General features: G+C 42.1%; 1 protein-coding gene across 1 annotated transcript in view; it reads left to right on the top strand.

Moving 5' to 3' along the window:
* ptprq (protein tyrosine phosphatase receptor type Q) overlaps positions 1–17,324 on the top strand; it is a 51,368-nt gene that overhangs the window by 14,745 nt on the left and 19,299 nt on the right. Inside the window, exons 22-52 of the mRNA XM_085357382.1 lie at positions 1,007–1,076; positions 1,196–1,395; positions 1,579–1,807; positions 1,903–2,031; positions 2,130–2,276; positions 2,461–2,618; positions 3,048–3,564; positions 3,700–3,861; positions 3,975–4,154; positions 4,253–4,360; positions 5,091–5,372; positions 5,480–5,761; positions 6,205–6,325; positions 6,399–6,553; positions 6,683–6,828; positions 7,127–7,292; positions 8,561–8,881; positions 8,971–9,246; positions 9,335–9,486; positions 9,745–9,886; positions 11,483–11,758; positions 11,838–12,206; positions 13,050–13,159; positions 13,363–13,549; positions 13,639–13,877; positions 14,659–14,728; positions 15,064–15,222; positions 15,438–15,699; positions 15,811–15,881; positions 16,069–16,174; positions 16,325–16,453. Coding sequence (XP_085213508.1) covers positions 1,007–1,076; positions 1,196–1,395; positions 1,579–1,807; positions 1,903–2,031; positions 2,130–2,276; positions 2,461–2,618; positions 3,048–3,564; positions 3,700–3,861; positions 3,975–4,154; positions 4,253–4,360; positions 5,091–5,372; positions 5,480–5,761; positions 6,205–6,325; positions 6,399–6,553; positions 6,683–6,828; positions 7,127–7,292; positions 8,561–8,881; positions 8,971–9,246; positions 9,335–9,486; positions 9,745–9,886; positions 11,483–11,758; positions 11,838–12,206; positions 13,050–13,159; positions 13,363–13,549; positions 13,639–13,877; positions 14,659–14,728; positions 15,064–15,222; positions 15,438–15,699; positions 15,811–15,881; positions 16,069–16,174; positions 16,325–16,453 — 5,921 coding nt within the window. The remainder of the gene's footprint in view (positions 1–1,006; positions 1,077–1,195; positions 1,396–1,578; positions 1,808–1,902; positions 2,032–2,129; positions 2,277–2,460; positions 2,619–3,047; positions 3,565–3,699; positions 3,862–3,974; positions 4,155–4,252; positions 4,361–5,090; positions 5,373–5,479; positions 5,762–6,204; positions 6,326–6,398; positions 6,554–6,682; positions 6,829–7,126; positions 7,293–8,560; positions 8,882–8,970; positions 9,247–9,334; positions 9,487–9,744; positions 9,887–11,482; positions 11,759–11,837; positions 12,207–13,049; positions 13,160–13,362; positions 13,550–13,638; positions 13,878–14,658; positions 14,729–15,063; positions 15,223–15,437; positions 15,700–15,810; positions 15,882–16,068; positions 16,175–16,324; positions 16,454–17,324) is intronic.

Below are 17,324 nucleotides of genomic sequence, written 5' to 3'. Positions count from 1 at the left end.
CTCTTGTCACCAAGTGTATAAGGGCTATTATTTCCCCACAGATTTCTCAATAAACAAATAGAAAAAGCATTTGTGCCACAGTTTTTCCTCAGCTTACCTATTTCTGATGTGAAGCTGAAAGCATTCAGTTTAGAAAGGCACGGATACAGCCATTTGTCATGTTGGCATAAAGAATGGAAGTCGAATAATAAAGAACAATCTTGCATGTAGGCAAGTGGTAAACAGAAAAAGTGAAAAAAAACAAAAAACAACTGGAACCCATTTGATGTGTAAGGAACTGACAGAGAACAACGGCGTGATTTCAGATATGAATAAAGGAGGAAGGTTTAGTCAAGAACAGGTGAAGCAGGTGTGAGAGTTAGGTGACAGGAAACACTGAGAAAATCTGAGGACATGAGGGTTATGTTTAGCTCACCTGTATTGTAGTGTTGCACCTAGATCAACTGATCCATTATGTCCATTGCTTGTTTAATTATTCTGGGGTTACCCTGTATGTGCTTGGCTGCTGATTGGATGACACTGACACGAACCAGAGAAACGCCTGCAGCGCCCCACTGCTAACCGTTTCGTGGCAACAAGGTAGAAACAAATAGCTGAACGGCGCGCGCTGTTTTCTGATCTCAGGCAGGAACGAAATACATTTTTTCTTTGTTCTTTTTTTAAGATAACATGTCAGTTCCCATACTACTCCAGTACAAAACTAAAATCCATTTAAGTGACTCCACAGTTGACCTGATAAATTGCTATTTAATTTTGATCCAACCTTAAATTACTGGAAAAAATTCAAAGACTTGAGACTGTGTTGTGATCTGTTTACATCTACGCTATATAATGAGATATATTTTTGTAGAATATATATCTCTGGGATCTCTGAATAAACTCTGCTACGGCAGCTTGTTCCAGCAGCCTGAGATTAGCACATGACTGGGAGATGATAACTGACAGGAACATGAATTAATCATTATGCCTACCAACACTTCCTCTCTCTCTCTCTGTTTCTCTTTAGGTAGCAGCTATATCTCCATTTGGAGTAGGAGCATTCAGCAAATCTTTATACATAAAGACAGCAGAGTCCCGTGGGTATTCATGCACAAGCACACAGCCTTGCACTCCGATCCAAGCGTCTCAACATCATAAAAAAATAACATGTGCATGTATATTTCACTGAATTTGCATGTGTATTCACATCCTGCAGCCCCTGGCCTGGTGACCAATCTCACAGCGTATGCTCATAACCACACCTTCGTCGTCCTTACCTGGTTCTTGCCACACCGCATCAATGGCCTCATCACAAAGTTCGCCGTCAAGGCCAAATTTGCTCGTACTGGGCAGATTGTCCGTTTGCTGGAGGTCAATGCAGTGGACATCATGACTGTAGCCCTGCCTCACTGCAATGTACTGTGTTTTTCCTTCACCCTCCTTCTAAACTGTGCTGTTATTGCCAAGTGTTTTTGTTCTATACTACTTTCCTGTCAAGATGATAAATAGCTCAAATGCACAAGGCCGACCGTCTTTTCTCTTTCCTTTTTTTCTTAAATGCACTCTCTCTTTTTATCCCGCATGATTTCATGTGTCTAGGATGCAGCCGATATCCTGTCCAGTGCGACTCTCAGTCCCTTGGAGATAACAGCATCATCGCCACCCATCACCCTCTCTGCTGTGCCCCCTGCAGCCTCTTGGAACGTACCCATATCAGTAGGAGTTGATCAGCTACGACCTTATATTGCCTATCTATTTGAGGTGTCCGCCTTCACCTCTGAAGGAGAGGGACAGGTAGCCTCCACTATGGTTCGCATGCCAGAATCAGGTGTGGAAAAAGAAGCGTGCAAACACTTTAGCACTAATTAAGCTCGTATTCATATTAGCACTGAGGTATGAAAACAAATATTCCTGCTTGTGCAGCTCCAGAAGACCCGCCACAAAACTTCTCTGTATTTAGCATGACGTCTCGATCATTCTCTGTGTCCTGGAGCCCTCCCAGCATCACGACAGGAAAGTTCTCCTACGTACTCTACCTTCATGGACCCACAGGTGGATAAATGTTGACTCAGAGCAAACACAGCTACATGCACACATAATACACGCAAAAATCAATGCAGTTTTAAATTTTGTTCTGTTTTTTTTTAAAGGTTTTATGTATGAGAACAGCACAGGAGATACCCATTTTGCTTTTACCGGTTTGAAACCCTACACGAGGTACATAGTAGACGTCCGAGCAAAAGCAGCTGGTGAGGTGGGTCCTGCAGCGAAGGGAGACATCGTTACACCTGCGGAAGGTGAGGCAGTTACAAGATTGAAGTATAAATGAAAAAGTTCAGTTTAGTTAGTTTAGTGTAGTTTCACTTTTAATACAGACGCACACATTGGTAGCAAATAAAATAAATACATACAAAATACAAGAGCAAATTTAGTTTTTGTGCTTCTGTTTATCTATGTGCGTGTGTGTGTTTGTGAGGATAGCACCCAGTGCAGTGCAGCACCTGATGGCAATTGCTGAGGATTCAGTTTCAATTCGTGTAAGTTGGAAAAGCCCTGCCCAGCCCAACGGTCCCATAATCCAATACAGACTTCTGGTGCTGGTTGAGGAAACTCTGCTCCAGAACATCACGATGACAGCAGTAAGCCAGATGATATTATCTCTACCGCTCTATGCTTCCAGCTTAAAAAACACAGTTAAAGACATGTGATATGTTGCTGTGTCATGAATACTTGTACAATCCATTACAGCTGATGATACACTGTCGTCGTTTTACGGTCGGATGTAAGACCACTACACTCTCAAAGATCAATATGGTTCAGCAACACTCTGCAATAGTCTACAGTGGATTATCGGCTTTTTTAAACCACTAGTCTGGTGGATTACAATGGACTGTGTGCTGCTGTATCCTATTATAGGAATAATTAAAAAAAAAACACCTACTTTATATCGGAGCCCCTTTAATAATGAGTGCTATCTACTGATGCTTACTGATTTTATTAGAAATCACATTAAGGGATGATGAGTCTCATATATCCATATATAAGGTGTTTTTTTTGTCTCCTTTCAGAATACAACTGGTTTTTATGAAAATGAAACACGTCCACCTGATGTCCATAACAGTTCAAAGAGGCATAAAAGAACTGCTGAGCTTGGTCTGATCACATCTCCACCAACTTTTACAGCTACTATTTCAGACCGCACGCTGCACACTAGTGCTACTGCTTCCAGTTTCACACACTCTGGACTTAGAAGCACTGATTACATCACTAACACGAATGCTCAGCCAACCACTTACCCCATGGCCACCAACAGGCCCAGCCCTGATTATGACACTGCCTCACGCTCTGACAACCCAAATATGCAGTCTTCTGACTCTGCAGTCTCTGGAACGTCTGCACTTTCTCTTACCTCTGTGCCATCTGTTACACTTCCACCCTGGCTTACGAAGCAATTACATGCCGGGGAAGTGACCTCAGGCTCTGCCCCCTCGGCCCTGACCCCAGGCCAGCTTCGCTTGTCTACACTTGATGCTTCAATTACAGAACACTTTTCAACACGCAGCGGTGCTGTGTCTGGTACCACAGGTGGGAGAGCTAACTGTAAACACTGCATTTTTTTTAACTTTGCTTTGCTTTGCTTCGCTTTAACCAGAATTATTATTAAAAAAAACCCTTGACTATTCATAAATCCTCTGTGCATGTGTCTGCATGAATCTGCAGGGGTAACAGTGAGACAGGAGGTAATGGACGTTCTGTCTGAGGAGTTGTCCTACTTGGTGTCAGATCTAGTTCCCTTCACTGAGTATACATTCAGGGTCACTGCTTCCACCACTGTAGGAGAGGGCCCTGCTGCAAATATCACAGAGAAGACCAGGGAGCAGGGTGGGTGCTTATGGTACACGTTTAATAATTGTAATAAATATTAACAAGAAAAAATGTTAATAGAGCTGTTAAAGGTGCCCAATTTTAACATCTTGTGCGTCTGTATCTTTTAGTTCCTAGCTCCGTGCTTGAGGTATCCTATCAGAATATCAGCTCTACCTCCATTCTAGTGAGCTGGACCCCACCCATCAATCCCAATGGGCGGATCACACATTACACTGTTTATGGTCTCAAACTGCCCAGTAATCAAGGCCTGAAATGGGTTACTAACACTACCAGCATATTGATAACAGGTAGCGTCTTCATTCTCTTCAGCTGACATTTTCTTAAGCCGTTAAGTATAACTGCCACTACAATGTAAAGTATCACTTTTCCCTCTTGTTATGTATAGATCTGGACAAGTACACTCCTTATAAGCTTCGTGTAGCTGCATCCACAGTTGTGGGGGAGAGCTCACTTTCTGAGGAAGATGACATTTTTGTTTTCACTTTAGAGGATGGTACGTGTTGGACTTTTGAATTTATACATTCACAAATACAAGATGCCATCATACATTTCTGTAACTTTTCCCATAAAAATAAAAATCCTTACCTGAATACAATTTGGCCGATATCTCCTTCAAGGTCTTCCTGTAGATCTGCTACTTTTCAGTCAGTCCCTCGAGGGCCCGTTCCTGACCACTTGGCATAAATTGAAAAAACAAAACAAAACTGCATTTTAAAAAATAAAATGTGCGATGAATGTAGAATAAAAAAAACAACAACAGATTTCTCTTGCTTGTGCTTCTGAACTCTCATTAACTGCTCATTCAGTTTGATGCAGAAGCTCATTCCTGCTCTCACAGCAAGTTTGAGGCAGACGTGTGAATGCAGCCGAACTGGAAGCATTCAGGAGGTGCACAAGGAAATGAGCTTGAATGGAGGGTCGGCCAAATTTAAGTCAAGAATTTATTATTTTTGCTGGTTGCAAAACTTTAGGATCGTGCTGCCTGTATGTGCAAATGCAAAAATCTAAACTTTGTCTGAATTCTGTTTATAATGCTTGGATCAACTATATGTTATCAATGATTAATGAATATCCAGTGTTAAGTTTTTTAAATTAATTAATCATGAGCTTTGCATAATAACTATTACTGTATTCTTTATAAATTGCTTGAAAATGTAACTTTTTTATTAACTACCTACTGCAAATACTGACAAGTTCTCTGTTTTTTTTCTTCTCCCTCTTAGAGCCCGACTCCCCTCCTGTAAACCTCACTGTGGTAAACACCACCCCCTCTACTGCCACAATAGCCTGGTCTGCACCAGAGAAAGCTAATGGGGCGATCCAGCAGTATGAGGTCCTGTATGAGAATGAATCCTACTCTGCGCTGGTGAACACGTCTTCTAACAAAGTCACCCTGTTCAGTCTGAAACCATTCTCCTTTTACAATGTGTCTGTGAGCGCGTACACGCGTTACGGAAATGGCAACCAGACATCAGACACTTTATACCTGTTATCTGGAGAAGATGGTGCGTTGAAGGATGTGCCCACCTTCACAGATACATTCATATGAAAGGCTTTAGAGTGAATACCAACTGTTTAACCAACACGTTATGATGTTTTATTCCTTCTCCAGTCCCGGGCAGTCCTCCATATGGGCTCTCCTATGAATCAGTTAGTCCCAGTGAGGTGAATGTGACGTGGATGCCTCCTCTGCTGCCTAACGGCGTCATTATTCACTACAGCTTAGAGATTTGGAACTCCAGTCACTACCTGAACCTGACCTCGCGAACCAACTACATCCACATCACGCATCTGAGGAAGTACGCACACTACCGCATCGTAGTTCAAGCACACACAAGAGTCGGAGCGGGAAACTACAGCAGCGAGCCGCTCAACATCACAACACTTGAGGATGGTGAGAGGGGCGTGAGTGACAAGAGGAAAAAATGGGGGTGGTGTGGGGGTTCTTTTCAGTTCCAGGACACTCCACCATTACATCATCACAGGCTGACAAGTTCGAAGGGCATCTGATTAAATCTGACTTTCCTCTAGTCTTTTCCTCCTCACGTCTCTGTTTCAGCTCATGCTAATGATGTTACATCACAGATATCCGATGCCACGTGACACTCGTGTTTTCCACCACGACTGGGAAGCACAAACAACAGATTCATTACAACTAATCAGTTTTTTTCTTTTCAGGGAAATGTTCTATTTTTTCTAGTGTCTTCCTGTGTGCCTTTTGAGTCCCTGATTTCCACAACGATAAATATTTTAGAAATTAATTTCCGTTTACTTGTAAGTTCACCACCAATGCAGGTTTGTGCTACGTTATTGGAAAGTCTTTCTCGTGCGTCTCAGCTCCAGGCACACCTCCTCAGTTTCTCCATGCCAGGAAGTTGTCAGACTATGAGGTAGAGTTATCATGGCAGCCACCACTCGAGGCCAATTCAGACATACTCTACTACATTGTCAGAGTCTGGTAAGGTTTTGAACTCTACTTCCATGTAATAACCTTAAAAGAAAACACAAATAATTCAGCATCTATGTGTTAGGAATGAAACGACTGACCTGCAGCAGAATGTGACAAAGACTTCGGTGGTTATTAACGTGGACTCAGAGAGTCGCTACAATGCCTCTGTCTCCAGCTGGACCAGACTGGGGGATGGAGGAGTGCTGATCTACATCAGCTTTACCACAACTGATGCAGGTGCTGGATACATGTTATGCAATCTTTAAACATTATCGTGTTATCCTCACATAAAAAATAACATTTCCTCTTAAGTGATGTTTTATCGCACAACTTGAGTTTTTGTCCTTTTAAACTGTCTCCTTTCAGAGCCATTTGACCCCCCGCAGAATGTGACTGTTGTTAATACAGACGCCTCCTCTGTTACCTTGATGTGGTATCCACCCACTGAACCCAACGGGATCATTGTACACTACACTATTTACTACTCATTTAACAACACTGTGACTGCGAAGGTGAGACAAAAATACTGAAGACAGATTAATTGAGTCAATAAGTCGGATGAAAGGTGCTGAATGTAGTAATCACGGCAAAGTCCCAGATTCCTTTATAGCATTTTAGCTCCAGCACACACACACACACACACACTCCCCCTGCACGACCCTGATAAGGACAGATTGAATGATAAGGAAAGAGAAACTTGCTTCCTGATGCAATGTATTGCACCTGATTTGTAACAGTATATATTTTGCTCTCGCTGAAATGCATTTTTCAGGCTGTGAAATTAAGCCTGACACATCTTTTTCTCCACAGACAGTTTCAGACTTATATTCCCACACCTCTCCTGACTCACGTCTCTCCTACACTCTGACTGGGCTGATTGGGGGCAATAACTACACCTTCTGGATGGCATCCAGCACTGTGCAGGGTGATGGAGGGGTCCATTCCGAGCCCTTAATCCTGTTATTACCAGAGGACGGTCAGTCAGACACACGCACACACAAACGCAGTACAAACGAGGATAAAGTAAATACACATACACATAAAATACTACTCGGGAAGCTGGATAATAATTGCATGCGATGATTAAGAGTCTCACCGGAGGGCAGGTCTGCACTCTTTTTTTCAGAGCTCTTCAACTTGAAAAAAAATTACATAAAAACGCTGTGATTGAAAATAGCTTTCAGTATCCGTGAAAGGAGATAAAAAAAAAAGACCACCTGTGACACTGCGCTTTGAAGACAGCCAGTTATGACAGCATGATGAAAAATGTTAGGGATTATAAAAAGGGAGGAACGCAGAAACACTTAAAATTTGTTGGCACAGAGATTCAACTGAGTTTGATGAGCTTTGAGGAAGTTCATATTAATTCACACTACAGTCCTTGAATTTGCATTTATGCATATGCAAATATTTTGTTGCATTTTAGCATTTTAGCCTTTTAAAGCTCTTTGTTTTTATGTGATTTTCAAAAAAAACGGTGCAGACAGCAACTACAGACTTATTCACAAACTGACTGCATTTTGGCACTTTTTGTTTTGTTCAATTTTGCTTGTCGTGTATTCTGTGCCTCTGAATAATCACTGCTCACACTGACTCTGTATCTCTGCCTATGCTCTAGCTGCTCCACTCTCAGCCAGTCGCCGGACCTCCAGGGCACCTTGTCTGTCCCGCACAGCTAAGCCCAGCAGGGGTTTACTCCCCTGGGCTCAGACCCTCACACACATCCGGCCCCTAACATCCACTCATTCATCTTGCAGATCTCTCTGTTTTTTTTCTGTCCTCTGTCTCCCCACCCCTTTTTTCTTTTTACTCTTTCTAGAGGACCTGACACCATAAGCAGGATGAGTATCACTTCATCTCTCTCCCTTTCATTCCTTAATTTTCAGTTTGTAAATTTCTTTTCTAAGAGCCTCTGTATTTCAAAATGAAGTCTTGTTAATCGTGCATTGTTTTGTGTATGTTTACTGTTTGATTTTGCTTTGTTCCTGTTTTCCTGTGCTGCCAAATTAATGTTATGCTGTATTGTTCTTGATGTGCTATTTCTTTGCTAATTACAATCACCCTGAAAGTTGATGATGATGATGATCATTGTGATGACTTCATTTTTAAGTCTCAGGGCATTGATTGATGCCCAATTTGATTCCGCACTCAAACGTAAACTCACAGTAAGGGCATAGAGTTTCAATCACTCGTGCCAGTGGAGATTAATAATAGTAACACTATTCTTCTTGTCTCATTCTTTAGTGCCAGGTGACTCGGTCCAAAACTTGACGGCACAGATCTTCAGCTCCACGGTAATCATAGTGAGCTGGGACCCTCCTCTGGAGCCAAACGGACGCCCCTACTACCTGCTCACCTTACAGGAGGCAGGCATCGTTCCAAACATCTCCAACCAAAGGGCTCCAGCTGTCAACAAGACCATAAAGCACACCACAACTGACAACATCTTCCTGTTCACCAAACTCAGGAAATATTTCCCTTATGTGCTGACTGTTACCCCAGCAACTACTGCTGGCCCTGCCTACAACCATACAAGCACAATGTACCTGAGAACGGATGATGACAGTGAGTTTATTCACAGATATTCACCCATGCAATATGTCTTTATGCATTTGTTGTGGCACTGACATATGTGCGGGCTTGTTTCCCCTTAGTTCCTAGTTCTGCTCCGTTGTTGGTGTCCACCAAGAACCTGTCTTCGTCTTCCATCGGTGTGGTCTGGCAACGCCCTCTGGAGGCCAATGGGGAGATAACAGAGTATACCCTGATTCTTGTTGGCCTGGAGGGCACCAACACAACACATACCCCCAACACCTCGTTCGTCCTCACTAACCTACTTCCATACACAGCTTACAATCTCACGATTACGGCCGCAACTCGTAAAGGCTCGGGGCCTAGTCTGCTGCTGCAGCTGCACAGCGATGAAAGTGGTTAGTTTGAAAGAAGAGTTTAAATGATTATAGTGGGATGGCAGAAACTTAATATTCTCTTTTCTATCTGCCCAACTTTATGATCCAGGTCCCACCTCTCCTCCCCGTAACCTGACTATATATAACCACACGGCAGTCTCTGTGTGGCTGAGCTGGGAGCCTCCTCTAGAGCCCAACGGAGTGGTGATAAAGTACGGATTTCGGATCCAAGACCTCATCACACAAACCGTCACACATCGGGTACTGTTAATTTCACACACTGAAAGCAGCCTCACAACAACAATAACACACACCTACACATACTCCAAGGACCCACTCAGTAAGAGTACACATGGGCGGGAGCTAATTTCACACTCCAGATGCTACTGAGCAATAACATGATACTTAAACTCACCATCACATATGTGCTGATATAGACATATTATCCACTCCAGCAGTCAGATTTAATATCGTATGTATTTCCTGTTTGTTTGTTTGTTTGTCTGGGAACAAATGCAGAATTCCTCTGGTTCATCAACCACAGAGTATCTCTCAGGCTTCAAGCCCCACAGCTCCTATGAAATCAGTGTGAACAGTTTCACCAGAGTGGGCCATGGGAATCAGTTCAGCAGCCCTGTGTCCTTCACAACCAATGAGTCAGGTAAAATATACACTGTATACAAACAAGGGACACATGTAAACACAGATATAGGTTTCCTTTCTCAATTAAAACTTTGGAATGTTTTTTTGGGATGATAAGATTTGTATCAGGATGCCAAGTGGAGTGTGACTATAGAAGTAGCAAAAAGAAAATGAGGCCATACAGCAAGGCTTTCAGTAGGCCTTGGGGCAATTCTGGCAACCCGTTAGGCGACTCAGGAAGGGGACCCAGCTTCTTGTATACAGTGGTGATGGAGTGCTGCTAACCTTGCCTGCGGATAGGCAGGAAGTAGAAAGAATGCTTTAAGGACCTTCTCAATCTCAGTGACACACTGTAGTGGAAGCAGAGTCTAGTGACTTGCCCATCACTGTGGCTGAGGCCACTGAAGTATTCAAAAACTGTCCAGTGTGGCCACTGGACAGTTTTTGACTACTTCAGCCCCTGGATGGATGTAATTCGTCCTGGATGTTGTAAGGCTGTCTTGGTTGACATTGCCTCTGCAGCATCACATGGATGTTAGACACAGTGCCTCTGGATTGGCAGATCAGGGTGGTGGTCCTTAGTTTCAAAAGGAATACATTCCTCAGTCTCTCACCAAAGGTCTAAGTCAGAGAGCTGAAGAGGAGACTCTGTCCAGTAGCTCATTGCCTTTACAACCAGGACTCCTCTTTCTTACCAATTCTGTTTATAACTTTCATGAAAGGGATGGATAGAAATTCTGGAAATGGCCAAATTGCAAAGGGTTTCCACTTTATTGGCCTCAGACTTGCATCTCTGCTCTTTGCAGATGATGTGGTTCTTTGGGGCTCATCATGTGGGCCCCTCCAGCATGCTGTAAGATGGTTTGAAGCCAAGTGTGAAGCGGCTCTAATGAGAATCAGCAACTCTATGTCTGAGACCGTGGTAGTTAGCTGGAAAAGGGTGGAGTGCCTAGCGAGTCTGGGACTCCACCCCAAGTGGCGGAGTTTAAGTATCTCAGGGTCCTGTTCACAAGTGAGGAGAGAGTGTATAGTTGATCTACATTCCTACCATTACTTATGGTCATGAGCTCTGGGTAGTGAACAAAAGAATAAAGCCCTGGATTCATCAGATGGCATCTTAAGAACAGCTTTCGGGCTTTAAATCTGTAGGATTTTCTTTACTTTTTGGGGCCAAGGACCACTTACGGGGAAGAAAACATTTCCAAGACCCCTGGTTATGGATCTTTGGGGTCTCTAGACCAGAACCTACGTCTAATGAAGTTAATGGGTTAAGCTGGAACAAGAATTCTGGCTATTCTACCAAACAGAAACTAAAATAATAAATGAAATGTGATAATTAGACAGGTTTGATTTGTTGTGTTGTGTCGTGTAGTGTCACTTTTTTTGGACCGAGTATGTTTCTAGATCTTTAATAGTGAAGAAAAAAGACGCAGTTAGTCAATACAGATATTTGCACGTTAGTAATAATTCAGTGTTCTGTCCAAAAACCTGCAACCTTTTTAAGTTCAATTAAATAATAAACAGTTAATTTTGTGAGTTCTTTAGTAAGAAAATCAACCGAAAGCTAAGATTTGGGTTAACAACATCACTGTCTCGTGTCTTTCTCTGTCTGCAGTGTCTGACGCTGTAGGGAATCTGTCTTGCTCAGGAGTGAGCTGGGATTCAATTCTTTTGTCTTGGGAAATTCCTGCCAATCCTAATGGGCAGATCATTTTTTATGAGATTCAACTGGAGGTAGACCAGCAATCCTATAAACATGAGGCCCATACACCAGAGCACACAGTGACTGGGCTGTCGCCAGACCAGGAATATGCTCTCTCTGTAGCTGCTGTAAACTCTGCAGGACCAGGAGACAGATTAAACTGTACAGCTTCCACCCTTTCAGAATCAGGTAGTCAAATCTTCTTGTACTGCATTTTACATAACCACCACAAGTGAATAATTGATTAAACCTTGTTGTCTCCTGACAGTTCCTGCTGCCCCTCGATTCCTCACCATCTCTCAGGTCACACCTAACAATGTGACACTTCGGTGGGCTCCACCACATTCTGTTCCAGGCCTGCTTAAAGAGTATCACATCGTTGCACAGCTGATTTCAGCTAACTGTGAACCAAGCATATCAGTTAAAGCTCAGTCAACCCCGAAGGACGACCTGGCCCTGCATTGCATTGAACATAATGTGACAGTGTCGATAAATGCTTCAGATGCAGAACAGAAACAAAGCTTCACAATCCATCCCGTGGCTAAATACAGACACTACCGCTTCAAAGTTGCTGCTGTGACCAACGCTGGAGTCGGAGACTATACACAGTGGAAATATAAACGCACCATGGCAGGAAGTAGGAATGACACTGACGACGTGACCTTTTTGTGTTGCCAGATAGCCAGAGAGATTTCCCGCTTAGTCAGACCTTCATGACCAATATTTGACAAATAATTACTTATTTGTTTTCAGACATACCAGCAAAATTACACAGCTTGTCTGATGTTTCATTAGCAACTTGAGCAAACACAGGCATGGTCAGTTGTTTTATTCTGAAAGATGTCTTTAGATGTTATATCATTATAGTTTAGCAGTGCGTAATTAAGTAGTAATTACCAAAATACTAAGGCTGTTGTAACATCATTATTACACGTGTTTGACAAATGAAAGAGAAAAAAGAAATAGAAGCTGAATAAGAAATTATACTGATATTTATTGGACTGCACATGTAATGAATCTATATGCCAATCTAAAAGACAACATATGATGACATCTAACAACTGCAAAACTACAGGAAAGGCATTTAAAGTGAGGTGGACCAAGTGATCCCTGCTAATCCCAAAGAATGATCAGTTAACACTAATGCAACAAAAGTACCTTTTTATTCATGTAAACATGTTAAGATTTAGCAATTAAAGTATTAAAATTGTTAGTCATGCCAATAATCTATAATACCTAATACATTTGCAATGACATGTCCTGCATTGCTGCAGTAATTTTATTATCTAATATGTTCCGGCCAAATTAAATACTCGACCTCCCCTGCCAAGTACAACTAATGTATGCAGGAAAGTCTTCAGCTCATTAATTCAGTATTTAGAACAAAGAAAAGATTAATTACCTTATCTTGTTTAGTCTTGTTTGATTCATATAACCGGAGCCACTCAGTTTTCAGTGTTTCTCTCATTTCCTTCCTCAGACCCCGATGCTCCTCCCCGTGACCTGAAAGTGACTTCCACCTCCAACAGCTTTCACATTGCGTGGGACGCTCCAGCTGTTCTCTCTGGACTGACTTCTTATCTTGTGCAGGTCATCTCGTTAGACTGTGTTTGTCACAAATATGAGCATGTCACCAATGAACTGTAGAACAAAGTTGGCTATTCTTAGAACAGCTCAACAGGCTATTATGTTGTTCAGGCTTTCTCAAAAAGCAGTAGCAATTTAAGTACAAGGCTATAAAAGCAATCCAGTATAACTTAATAACTTTTCTACATAATGTCCTGTAATGCCAGGTGGATGGTCCCGGGGTGAATATCTCAATAGTCAGGGCTCCAGGGGAGTTGATGACCATTGTTGTTACTAACTTGACGGCTTTCAGTCGTTACTCTGTGACTATCACTGCCTTCACTGGTGACTTGGAGCACGCTAGCAGTGATGGGAAAGCCATTGGACCCATTTACTTTCAAACAAAGGAGGAGGGTACGTCTTCACATTGTAGTGTCTGCACCACCTTCTGCCCACCTTTAGAGTTGACCAAATTAATACTGTTGTCTTGTATCTGACCCCAGAACCTAAAGACCCTCCAAAGAATGTGACAGTTTCAGTAATCCCAGAGGAAGTGCGTGCTGTGAAGTTGACCTTTAACCCTCCAGAGGAGCCCAATGGAAACATCACAGAATACATTGTATACATCTATGAGAAGGACCAGCTGGTCAGAAAGATTAGCCTTAACATCATCCAAAAAGAGAATAACACGATGGATGCTGTAATAGAAGGGCTAAAGGGAGGACGGACCTACAGTTTACAGGTAAAAAACACACCGCTGTGTGAAGTGAATTCTTTTCTTTTCATTGCAAACTTGAGATTCGGTGTGTAAGTTCTCCATGTAAGAAAAACAATGTCCCCAAAAAATTATAAAACAAATATACAGTATTGTGCAAATGGTTCATCAGATGGCTCAGATTATCCAACATCATGGTTGTAGTGAAGTAAGTATACTTGCGACCAAAAGTGTCTTTTCATTCCCTTAGGTGCAGACTCATGTTGGCATACACCGCAGTTCTTCTAAAAGTTTTCCCTCCGATTCCTGGAAAATTCCCAGTGGAAAAATGTAACAGGCCTCGTAACTCACTGATAATGTACTCCCTGGCTATGAAACTGTGGGCTCTGTCTCTAAATAACTGCAGCTTCATCTCTAAATTGTAGCTGGAACTCTGAGCACTGGTGATAATTCTCGAAATGAAATTTGGATCAGCTTGAGATAGAAGTTGGTTCTTGCTCTGTAAGTTTGAGGTTGTAGGTGAAGTAAAAGCACAATTGGCCAGAACAAGGCTTCCATGGAGCAACTTAAAGCTTTAAGAGCAGTTCAAAGCTGCACAAGGAGACAACTGAAGGGGAAACTTCAGTTATAGAACTTTATGATCTCATCTCCTTTTACACAACACCAGCGCACCTATACTAGCCAAACAACCAAGCCTACCATCAACCAAAAGCTTGGACTTGTTAAACTTTTCAATGCTTTAGTTCCTTTCTGTGCTGGTCTTTCTTACTTTTGTATTCCCTTCTCTCTTGTGCTTGTCTGACTGCAGATTTCAGCAAAGAACGGGGCTGGCAAGAGCCCACTCAGCTCACGTGTCCTGATTACTACAGGGATCAAAGGTACAAGCCTGTCTGTCTTGTCTGTGCTCTGCAATGCTCCAGAGTCTTTCTTTCTTGATGCAGCAGTGCAGCATAGTGTGAGACAGAAAACTACCACTGCACAGTATTATTGCTCGGCATTCAGGGCCGCTCTGATACAGTAAATGTATCTTGGTAGTATTATTAGATGGGTGCTAATTATGCATTTATTCCAGCCTGTTTGTCGTGTTATATATGTAAATGTGGCAGATTAAAAGTACATCTTCTCACACAGACGCAACTTCTACGCACACACGTGTGCGTGTGTTTCTGGGTGTGCTCATGTGTGTGGTTGTGTGTGTGTGTGTGTGTTTCAGCCCCATCCAAGCCAACCCAAAAACCTCAGGCAATGCTGAGCTATGGAGGGGTTGCCATGGTTACCCACAGGAGTATCACCATCCACATGCCTGCATGTTTCTATAGTGACGACAATGGACCAATCACAAAAATTCAGGTCATCGTGGCCGAGTCAGGGGGTATGACTCTTAAAAAACATTGACAGCCATCACTTTTAGTTGGATACACTCGACTCGGGTGTCTGTCTTTGTATGTGTGTGTGTTTTAAATCAGAGTTTACACTATGTTACTTTGTCCCTACCTCAAAGAAAAAAGCAAGTCAAAACTTAAGCAGCTGAAATTTGACTTGGCCTCTTTGCACTTCTTCTCCTCTCTAACTTTTATCTTGCCACAGTGAAGGACAACAAGAACGTGACCAACTGGAAGAGCGCGTACTATGATCATCCCGCCCCTTACTTTACTGACTCAGGGTTCCCCAACCCCCCGTGCAGTGACTCAAGTATGAATGCACATCTCAGAGGTGTGTTTAGAGATGGTTGGTCACAGAGGTACAACCAAACTGCTGCAGAATATGTGATCGGCAAGAGCAATGACTGCACGGGCAACAACACTGAGTATTTCTGCAATGGACCTTTGAAGCCTAACTCTGTCTATGTGTGAGTGCGCCACAGACACAGTCAAATAGAAAAAACAAAACAACTTTTTTTTTATGTTTATTTTTGGTAAAAGCTAATGCAAAGTCTTGTGTGTTGTCTTATATTTACCAGGTTTAAGTTCAGAGCCACTAACGTCAACGGGGAATACACAGACTCTGAATACTCGGAGCATATCAAAACAGGTACTGCTGTACTAAGGAAAGGGGTAACCTGTGTGGCAAAGCCCTCTTCTTTTTTTGAATTAATGTTTATCATTCTGTGAATTCTTCTCTGTTAAGGAGTATGGGGAAATTTACTAATGCATCATTTTATTGTCAAATTAATTACCAATGCATGGGTTGCTTTATTGCCATTTCTGTGACCCTCCAGCTCCAGGCGATGGGCTGTTGACCAGAGAAGAGCAGATAATTCTGGGCGTTCTGCTCTCCTTCTTCTTGGCTGTGTTACTCATCATCATCATCTGTGGCTCAGTCAAGTAAAATGGCGATAGACACTCACTCATTTGCATATATTAATAGTCTTAATCGTGGCTAGTTGAGCATTACATCATTTGAAAACAAAACTTCACTCATTTTACACATGTATTTGTATCATTATTTACCTGTTTGATTTATTGACATGTCAGGATCCACCAGCGTAAAAAGGAAGGTGGGACGTATTCGCCCAGAGAGGCAGAGATCATAGAGACTAAGTGTAAGCTGGATCAGCTGATCGCCGTAGCAGATATGGAGCTAAAACAAGAAAAACTCAACCAGTAAGTTTGTGCTAGTTTTAATCTAAAAGCGTCACTTTGACGAATATAACATGCACATTTCAGGCAACTGAATTAGGGTGCGTACTACATGACTTCAGGCTTAATTTAGCTTCTCCAAACACGATCTTAAATCTCAGTCAACAAGACAAAAAATGCCTTTGCTGCAGCCAACTTGATGTGCGCTCCTGTCAGCACAAAATCTTCTAGTGTTGTAGAGTTTGTGCAGAAAATAGCAGCAGCACAGAGACACAATGCAGCACTAAAGTGGCTTTATAATTTATCTTCAGTTCTCTGCAGAACAGACAAGTCTTCCTGTCTCCTTTCTCCCACCATCCTCACAGACAAATTTAGCATCTAGCTTTACTGGGGTTTTTTTTGTCTTTGGCACAAACAAGAGTGCAGACACTAAGTGGTGCAAGCTGCTCTTCCTTTACAAGCTGCAATTTTGAATCTGGTGAGAATCAAACTCAGGTTTAGTTGTTGTTTATGATTTATGAGTGCCACCGATGGTTCGACTATAGCAGTAAACTTGAGGAAAAAAAATATGTACGTCAGTATAAACACTGGTTTATAATCTGATTCATTAATCAGCAGCTAATAGGTAGAGCAGATTGTCCACTAAGCAGAAATGTTACTGTATATACTATACTGCCAAATGCTTTGTAATAGTAGATCCTCTATATATATATCTACACTGTTCCAAAAAATAGTAATGTCAAAGTATCTTACTGTATATTTTACAGTTTTGTACTGTCTTTCTAGAATATCATGAAATTTACATAAGTAGACTGTGATTTTACATGTCAAAGGTAAAATAACATAACATCACTGTAAACATAGTAAAACACACTTTACTTAGTATTTAGTATTT

Source organism: Diplotaxodon limnothrissa, linkage group LG7 (genome assembly GCF_057381915.1).
Source record: "Diplotaxodon limnothrissa isolate DT_005_m linkage group LG7, D_limnothrissa_male_GT1.1, whole genome shotgun sequence".
NCBI classification, from domain to species: Eukaryota; Metazoa; Chordata; class Actinopteri; order Cichliformes; family Cichlidae; genus Diplotaxodon; species Diplotaxodon limnothrissa.
This window is presented reverse-complemented; position numbering and strand designations above follow the sequence as displayed.